At 51.7% G+C, this 9291-nt stretch overlaps 1 protein-coding gene across 1 annotated transcript in view; it reads left to right on the top strand.

The window, feature by feature from the left end:
• The first annotated feature begins 7324 nt into the window (after nt 1–7324).
• The window catches only part of LOC101683920 (zinc finger protein 28 homolog), a 28552-nt gene continuing 26585 nt past the window's right edge, over nt 7325–9291 (top strand). Inside the window, exon 1 of the mRNA XM_013045453.2 lies at nt 7325–7823. Coding sequence (XP_012900907.1) covers nt 7431–7823 — 393 coding nt within the window. The 5' untranslated portion in view covers nt 7325–7430. The remainder of the gene's footprint in view (nt 7824–9291) is intronic.

Raw genomic sequence — 9291 nt, 5'->3', positions numbered from 1 at the left:
GTGCAGATGGTCCCACCAGTTGTTTAAAAGGGACCCCTGGGAACAGCCCCTGTAGTCCTTAGAGCCCTGGTTTGGGAATGCAGAGAATGTTGGGGCGGCCAGCTAGAAGGATACGGGTGTCTGCGGCCCTTACGTGTGAAACAGGCTTTCTCCAGTATCCTGACTCTTTGTCGTAATCGCAGAAAGTACTGGTTTCATAACTGTTTCACATGTCGCAGCTGAAAATTGAGTGGAAAAGAAAAGGGTGCCTGGGTGGCTCAGTGGGTTGGGCCTCAGGCCTTTGGCTCAGGTCATGATCTCGGGGTCCTGGCATGGAGTCCCGCATTGGGCTCTCTGCTCAGCACGGAGCCTGCTTCCTCCTCTCTTTCTGCCTACTCTTGATCTCTCTCTATCAGATAAATTTAAAAAAATTTCTTTTTCTTTAGAGACAATTTGGAGTCCGTTTTAGTCATCCTGAAAGGCCCATCGGGTTTTTGTGTGGAAGTCTGAATTTTGTTCCACTCAGCAGGCTTGAGGGAAGATAGTAGAATTGCTCAGTAGTATTTCCAGCAAGTGTTCTAGTGTTCCTGCAGACAATGTGCTGTTCCCTTAATACTTCTTAAGAAGTGTTTAGCCTGGCCCTCACCAACAAGCATGTGAAGTAATTCCTAGAAATAAATTTGAATAACTGTTCACCACACCTCTGGGGTTCCTCAGCCACATTGGGAAATGCTAACTGTGGCTCATGGTTCAGTCTCGAATGCAGGGAATTGAGGTTACTTGCAACCCCAAATGGGCCTTTTTTTTTTTTTTTAGAGTTTATTTATTTGACAGAGACCACAAGTAGGGGAGAGGCAGGCAGAGAGAGAGGAGGAAGCAGGCTCCCTGCTGAGCAGAGAGCCCGATGTGGGGCTCGATCCCAGGGCCCTGGGATCATGACCTGAGCAGAAGGCAGAGGCTTTAACCCACCGAGCCATCCACGTGCCCCCCAATTGGGCCTCTTTTAACAGGTTCAGGAGAGGAAGGATTGGGAAGAGAATCTGAGGAAAAGGGACCTTCAGAAAAAGAATTAGAAGTGGGGGGTGGGTTACAGGAGATGAGGATTGGGTAGAGGGAAAAGAGGAGGAGGACACTGGAGGCCTGGTCTGAACACCAGGTGTTCAAGAAGATTGGGACAAAGAGGATCAAAAGCCATTTTGATGCCTTTCAGTGGCTCGCCTCTGTGAATTTAGAAATGGTGTTTTGCAGAGAAGCACCATAAGGTCCTGATAGCGTTTGGAAATCTCCCAAATAGCCATGGAAGCAGGCATTGGATCTGGTTTTGACAACTGTAGTCATGCCTGTTAAATTGAATTTTGATAAGGGTCAATTTGGGGAGATCAGAAGTTCCCCATAAGGACTATTGATGTTCTACGTTCTTGTGTAGTTAGTCCATTTAGTTAGAAGTGCATGTGAGGAGAGGTAGTTTTTTGTAAATAAAACACTAGAGGACACCACAAGATGGGACAGAGGGATACCCTCAAAGCATTTTGATGTCTGGGATCCCATTTCTTTAGAACAAAAAGAAATTCCTAAAACCGACTTTTTCAACAGGAACAGGTCAGGTTCAAAAGGAGTTGTTCTGAAGGTCAGCTCAGGTCCAGAGAGATGGGGTCTGGAGGCTGATTGTCAAGAATGAACTTGGAATCGTCTTTGGTGCAAAGAGGGTAGTTTTATCAAAGCATGGGGACAGGAGCCAAGGATGGGGCAATCTGCCCTGAGGCTAGGAGGAGTTGGCCGGTTATATATTTTCAAGTTGAGGGGCACTTATGGCTAGCATCAGTCCTAAGAAATTCAGTATCAATGTTTTAAGGACTTTGAGGGACTGGCTGTTACTAGTAAAAGGCATTTATTACTATCTAGTAAAACCTTAGTCTTGAGACCTTTTTGGTTTTGTATCAGTGAGCCTTATGCTTGGAGGGTGATTGTTAATATATGTCTTGGGGGTAGAGTTGAAGGGAGTTTCCTGAGGAATATTTATATCTTCAAGGAGGTTAACAGGATCATGGAAGTAGGGCTAACGTTGAGCTAAGGTTGCTTTTTGCCTGTAGCAAAGTATGAACATCGAGGCAGTGAGTTCCTAGAGGAATGTCACTCTGGCCATCTCAAGGACTTGTTTGTAGGTTGCCAGGAAATTGGATTTTTCTTTTGCATTAATTCTCCACATCACTTCCTCCTGAGCAGTTGTGACCCTTAAATCTTACAGTTATCAACGATGGAAGGTCTTCTGTGACGTCTTCCCGCTCTGTGGGGTTGTAGAGGTGTCCCCACCTGTGGATGCCATTCAGTTGGCCAGGGACTTACATATAGAGAGAGCATTTAAGAAGGCAGTGGCAGCTGCATCCGAGGGAGACCACAAGTACGGATCTGCCCTAGTGGAGAGGATCATCTGCTGGCTTGACCTAACATCATTGAAGGGGTCTTGGCACCAGGTGGAGAGACGTGGCATAAAAGAGCAAAGTGTACTTATTGTAACAAAAGGAAGAAGAGGCAGAAGCCCAAATAAGAGTGGTTTCACCGTTGACCAAAATTCTTATAGTTTCGAGTTCAGCCATTGCTAAAAGAAAGAGAGGGATTGTTCAAGGGCCTTGTTGAATATTCAGGTCAGGTGGGAACCCAGAAATACTACTGGGACACGCCAGCATGTGTACACAGCATTCTGTTTCTGTCACAGCACAAGATCCACCTTGTGCAGTAGCTAAGACATCTCCTGCATTGTGTCGCACACATGCTTTGCACAGTTGTGTTACTTCATTCTGTGTTGCACACGTGCTTTGCACAGTTGTGTTACTTCAGTCTTTAATATGGAAATGCTATTTTGAGTGTCATTTAGGGCTTTGGCTGCTATGAAGAGCTTCCTTGTGCAAAACAAAACTCTTCATCCTAAAGAGGAGTAAAGGTCGACTCCAGGTGGTCACCGGTGAAACACAGCACGAGTCCACCATTGTTTTCAGCGTGAAAGATTGGCTGGGTTGATAACGATTTTAATACTGGGTCTGTCCATCGAGGCAAAACCCAGAGTGCAGTGGTTATCCGGCCTGGGGGAAGCCATGGCTAAGGTTAGAGCCACACAGCCATTGGGCTCTGTTAGGAGCCAGCCATGTACTTCCCGGCCTCCTTGTCCAGTCAGTAGTGAACCCATCCCATGGCCTAGAGAACACTGACTTGTGAGCAAACTTCTGATGGTAGCCTCTGTAACTGCTGTGTGCTGTTGGTTCCCGTGCTGTCACTGTTTCCTTTTTTTCCCCAGCGTAGAATTGCCTTTTGGCTTAACTGTCCCATTTTGGGGTATTCCACCTAGTGCATACCTGGTTTGCTTAATGTGGCTGCTGTCGGCTTGGCTAAAGGCTCTACTTGCCATTTTCTATCACTAGAGGCAGTTCCTGGGGCAAATCATGGCTAAGGGTTAAAACCATTAAGAAGCCCTCTTCTTCCCTCTTGAGGAGTTACTGGGAAGTGGGAGAAGACTTGTCCCAGACATAGGGCATCCCCAAGTGCATCAGCCAGTCCCATCATAAGCGTGGTGAGGCCACCCATTACGTCCATCAGTCTGCAGTCAGCTGCATGGAGGGGGGCACCCCCTGGCTCCAGGAGTGATTTTACCATCTCATCCACGCAGAATAGGTCATGGTGTTCCTTGAGTTACAAAATTGTTGGGGGACCCATTCCAATTTCCAGCTGTTCAATCATGTGTTGCTCGGGTAATGGTATTACCCTCACAGAAGCATAGGAGATGTTGCCGAAAACAAAACACACGAATCCATGATGTTCTAAGTGGACTTTCAACACATGTAGTCTTTACAGCAAACTTCCCTAGGAAACCTCCTTGTTGGGTTTCAATTTAATCAGTTACTGGTTTTGTCCAGTTCTGAGCAAAAGTCTCATGGCCAAAAGCAGCTAGATGAAGTATGTGAAGGGATCACAGTAGACCAACGAGGAGGAAACCTCACATGGGAGTCTTAAGATCGGCAACTGTCATGGTGACTTACTTGGCTATCTTGTGCCCAAGACAGACAACTTTGTTTAAGAACAGGAATAAAGAGAGGGCATCAAACCATTCCAGCTCTGGCACTAACTTCTAGCCAGGAGGCAGGCTTTCCCCGCCCCAACAGTAACCGTGGGCTACAGGATTGCAGCCTGAGCAATGGACCAACTCCTTGAAAAGTCGCTGAAATGGAAGTAAAGGAAGGGAAGGAATTTGCAAGCCAAGTTTGCTCTGAGGCTTGGAGTCCAGGTGAGAAGAATCAAGCCCCATATTTCAGTGCCAGAAAGATGTGAACTGTGGTTGAGAGAGAATTCTTGAGATGTCTTCAGTGCAGAGAGTGGTTTAAAAAGCATGGTGATAGGAGCTGTGGGCAGAAAGAGCTGCCCTAGGGTTGTGAGGACTGCCTGATGATAGACTTTCAAGTTGGGAGGGACTTAGGGATAGCACATCTGTCTAAGGAATTTGTTACCAGGTTTCCCAGGTCCTTGAGAGGGGCTAGCTGTGGTTAGGAAAAGGTCATTTATTACCGGCTAGTAAAACCTTAGTTATGAGACGCTTCAGGTGTGTATCAGTGAGCCATTCGCTTGGAGGCTAATTGTTCACATGTATCTCAGGGTAGGGGAGGGTAGAGATGAAGGAAGTTATCCAGTCCTCTTGAAGGGCATCTCCAAAATGCAGTATATGCAAGAATGCATACGTAAATGTTCTTAGAGTCACTTGCTCAGTAGAATTGTATGTACATAATGAATACCCATCACTCCGGTCCCCTTCAGCAGAATGGTAGATCTCCCAGCCAAAACCAGGACATGTGGGTATAAAATTACAGTGGACGAAAGGACCTTATCCTGTTTCATAGCCAAAGCCAATGTGTACATAGAACCTCAAGCTTTCACAGTCATCAAAGAGAAAAGATAATTAACAGGTTTCGAGGATGTGCTCAGGATGTCCTTCCATTTCTAATCACTATGAAAAAGATAGTATAAAGGGTGACATGTATAAAAGTTAAAATAAGTTATTCAGGGGCACCTGGGTGGCTCAGTGGGTTAAGGCCTCTGCCTTCAGGTCAGGTCATGATCTTAGGGTCCTGGGATCGAGCCCCACATCGGGCTCTCTGCTCAGTGGGGAGCCTGCTTCCTCTTCTCTCTGCCTGCCTCTGCCTGCTTGTGATTTCTGTCAAATAAATAAATAAAGTCTTTAAAAAAAAAAAGTTATTCAAGCATCGAAGTAAATCTTATGAAGGAAGAGAACCTAATGTGGACATTGTGCAGTTATATTCACTGACATCGAAAAAGACCAAAACAGATGCAAATCTGGTGCATATTCTAAGAAATGATTAATCAATGTTGCCATGATGTGTATAATTACCAGAGAGCTGAATCATTTTAATAGAATTCCACCAATACTATAACCAGTTTTCCCCCTGAAACTTCATAAATCCCATTGTATAATTCTATAAATAAGAACAAATGTGAGAAAATAGCCATTCTTTTTGAATGATGAAGTGAAGGGACCTACCCTAATATGATCAAGCATTAAACACTCCCCATGTTGAAAGGGTGGGAGCGTAGAAATATATTCACATAGAAATCAAAGGTCATCAGTTAAAATAGAAACTCCTTTGTCTTTCAGTTCCTGGCCTTTCATGATGAACGATTATCTAGGGACATGTGCGTTATCAAATGCATCTCAGTTCCAGGCCTTAGACAACTCTGCACAGTATCCCCAGCCCTAAAGAAGCTGGCCTGGGAAACCCAAGAGTGAAAGAAACACAGGGAGAAATCTTCATGAATTTGCATTTAGTAAGGTCTTAAATGGGAAAGGAAAACCACAAGCAACACAAGGAAAAGTAGGTAAATTAGGTTTCTGCAAGATTAAAATATTTGGGGTGTCAAAGGTCGCTATCAAGAGATTGAAAGGACACCCCAATAATGGGAGCACAGATCCACAAATAACATACGTAGGATTTTAGTATCCAGAATACACAAAGAAGTCTTATGTGCATACAAAAACTCAAACAATGCAGTTAAGCACTGAACAAAAACTTGCCAACACATTTTCTTTGTAGCGATGGCCCATAAACGCGGGAAAGCACCCCTCCCATTAAGGGAAACACAAGTCCAAACCATGAGGGGATACCACTTTCCACTCCCTGGGAGGGCTAGGATCCAGAATTCAGAAAACAAGCCTCATCGAGGATGTGGGGAATTGGGACCCCCTGCGCCTGGCTGATGGGAATGTGAACCGGGGCAGCCGATGTGGGGAAAAACGTGGTGGTTCCTCAAGAAGTTAAACATGGAATTAAAATGTGACCCAAGTATCCCCGACCTACCTAAATGGAAGCAGACACGTGTGCATGAACGCGAGGTGAGAAGCTGTTCAACACCCGCGGACGTGGGTTACCGCTCCAGGCCCGCCGGCGCGGACGGACGAACAGAGTGCAGCAGGGACACAGACCTGGAATTGTCACCCACAAAAGGGAACGGAGGGTCACGTGACGCGCTGCGAGGGCATCGCAGAAGTACAGGACACCGGGGTGAGAGTCCGTTTCCTGAAGATACAGAGGAGTCTAATCTGTAGAAAAAAGTTGCTCGGCGGCCGCCACGAGGCCTCGTTTCCTGGCTGTTCTGTCCTCAAGTTTGTTTGAAAAAGGAAGACACAATTCCCAGACCATAAACTCATGCCTTTTTTCCTTTCCTTTTTTTTTTTTTTTTCTTCAAGATTTGATTTATCTGAGAGCGAGCGAGAGCAGTGAGGGCGGGGAGTGGCCGAGGGGGCGGGACAGGGACGAGCAGGATCCGGAGGCCACCTGACCCTGAGATCGTGACCTGCGCCGAAATCAGGAGTCCGCAGCTCGGTGCGCCGCGGTGTCCGGGATCTGTCCCCGCCGTACCACGTCCCGACCTAACAAAGGCGACAGCGCCCTACAGTCCACGTTCGCAGGGACCGGCTGCAGACTGGACCTGCCCTGGCCTTCCTGGCAGGGTACGACGCGCACACCCGTCTTCCAACGTGTCCCAGCTGCGACCCTGCAGGCTTGGGCCGCGGGATCCCTGAGAGAGTGGAGGGCGGGGCCTCGCGGGGTCGCAGGTCAGGCCCCAACCCAGGAAGGCCTCGCCTTCCCACGGTGACGTCACTGGCTCCGGGGTTGTGCTTGAATACCGAGGACAGGTGCACGTCCCCTCACCCCGGTGCCGACCACGGACGGTTCTGTTCTGTCGAATCCCGATGGGGGCTCCGCACAAGGGAGGCTGCGCGGGGAAACGGAGTTGGACTCCCGGTGCGGGAGGAGGTCGCAGGCGGGTCAGCCGGCCGGGGTTGCCCTGCGCGGGGAGTCAACCTCGGGGCAGGCAGGTGGGACGCCCACACACCGCAAGCCTCACTCTGCATCCGGGAGGCGGGGCCTCGGACTTCTGCCCAATTAGGGGCCATGGGGGGACGGTGCCTAGACTACGACCAATTAGAACGGGAGGAGCCGCAGGCTGTCCGATCACGGTGCGAGCTCGCGGAGTTCGGAGCAATGTCCAATCAGGGCCGCGGGGCGCTCGCTGTATTCCTATCCAGTCACTTTGCAGGATATGGATCAACGCCCAATCGGAGCGCGGGGGCATGTATCGCGGTGAAAGGCCCGGCCTCCGGAAACTGTCCAATCGGGTCTGGGGGGCGGGACCCCGCCCTCTCGGACGCTTGTCTGCGTGCGCCGCGGGCTGGTGCTCAGCTGCCCCGAGCCGGCCGAGGTGTGCCGAGCGCGCAGCGCCCACTTGATCCGGCTGCACTGCCGCGTGGAGGAGTCCTGGAGAGCACGGAGCGGAGCCCCGAGATGGTGAGTCGCGGGCCCGGGCGACACGGGGAGGGGCTGCCTCCGGCCGCAAGTGGCGGTGGGTCTCGGTCTCCAGGCCCTGGGGGTCCCGTCCGGAGTCTCCGCCCTCGGCCGCGGGGTGGGCTTCCGGCGTCCTGTCCCCCGTCCTCGTCGTCGTTCTGCGGGCCCGACCCGAGTCTCTATCCTGGGTCAGAGATGGGGGTCCCAGCGTCCTGTCCCCCCTCCTCGTCGTTGTCCTGCGGGCCCGACCCGAGTCTCTATCCTGGGTCAGAGATGGGGGTCCCAGCGTCCTGTCCCCTCTCCTCGTCGTTGTCCTGCGGCCCCGACCCGAGTCTCTATCCTGGGTCAGGGGTGGGGGTCCCGGCGTCCTTTCCCCCCTCCTCGTGAGAGCCCTGTGGTCCCACCCGATAACCCGCGGTGGGCCGTGTTGTGCTTTCCGGTGTCCTGTCGCATCCCCGCGAGTGGGCCCAGGGGTCCCATCCCGCGGGGTGGGGTCCCGGCGTCCTGTGTGGGTCCCGGCGTCCCATACAAGTGCCTGTCTGGCGTCGGGGTGGGGTTCCGACCTCCTGCCCCATCCCAGCGTGCTGGGAATCCCGTGAGCACCTGAGTCCCTGCCTGCTGGAGGGAGGCGGGGACCACTCCCCACGGGGCCGTAAACCTGGGAATCAGGGTCGGGGAACCCATGGTGGACCTGGGAGGTGAACTCAAATACGGGCTTGGCTGAGGCACTTGGTTGCAGAGAAGTTCCAGCGGAGACAAGGTCCGATGTCACACATCCTCCAGAGTCTCCAGGGACCCACTGCCAGAGCTGTACTTTTCTGTGTCCTGTGGCTGAGCAGGAAAGCCCAGGGTCAGGATCGGCCCCACGCCGAAGGAAGGCCTCGTGGCTCAGGGGCCCAGGGCCTTTTTCACCAGCTCTGTGCATGCTCCAGTGCCCCCCTGCAGCCCAGGGCCTGTGGGGAGGACAGTAGCCTGGGTCAAGTGTGGGCGGGAAAGGGACAGTGCTGGGCAGCTGGTCACACCGGTGTCCAGTGAAACATTCGAATTTAGGGAGGAGAGACGTGTATTGAGAAGAATGAGGGGAGGGCGAAGGCTGGGGGCGGGGCTACCTCAGTGCGACCCCCGCTGTGAGCAGACGACCCGCCAGACTAGCGTCTCAGGAGCTGTGTAGGAGGGGGTTTCTTTTCTAGAGAGGAGTAAGGAAGCGCAGGCATGGCCAGGCGTGGTGCCGACCTGGGGCTCCCTGAGGCCAGCCTGTCCACGGGAGGGGCTGTCCGTGGCTCAGGCAGGCGGCAGCCCACGGTCAGGGTCCGGAGGAAGGAGAGAAGCCAGAGCAGCCCTGGAACAGCGAGCACTTTGTGACCTTGGGTCCGTGGGGACCGGCCGCTGAGCGAATCGTGGGTGTGGCCCAGAGTGTGGATTTGGGGGGTGTCTGTGGCCCGCCGTGGGGCGGATGGACAAGGGGGACTTC

The sequence above is a fragment of the Mustela putorius genome, unplaced genomic scaffold (genome assembly GCF_011764305.1).
Source record: "Mustela putorius furo isolate JIRA1106 unplaced genomic scaffold, ASM1176430v1.1 tig00000095_pilon_pilon_pilon, whole genome shotgun sequence".
NCBI lineage: Eukaryota > Metazoa > Chordata > Mammalia > Carnivora > Mustelidae > Mustela > Mustela putorius.
The sequence above is the reverse complement of the archived record's forward strand: the minus strand, read 5'-3'. Positions and strand labels throughout refer to the sequence as shown.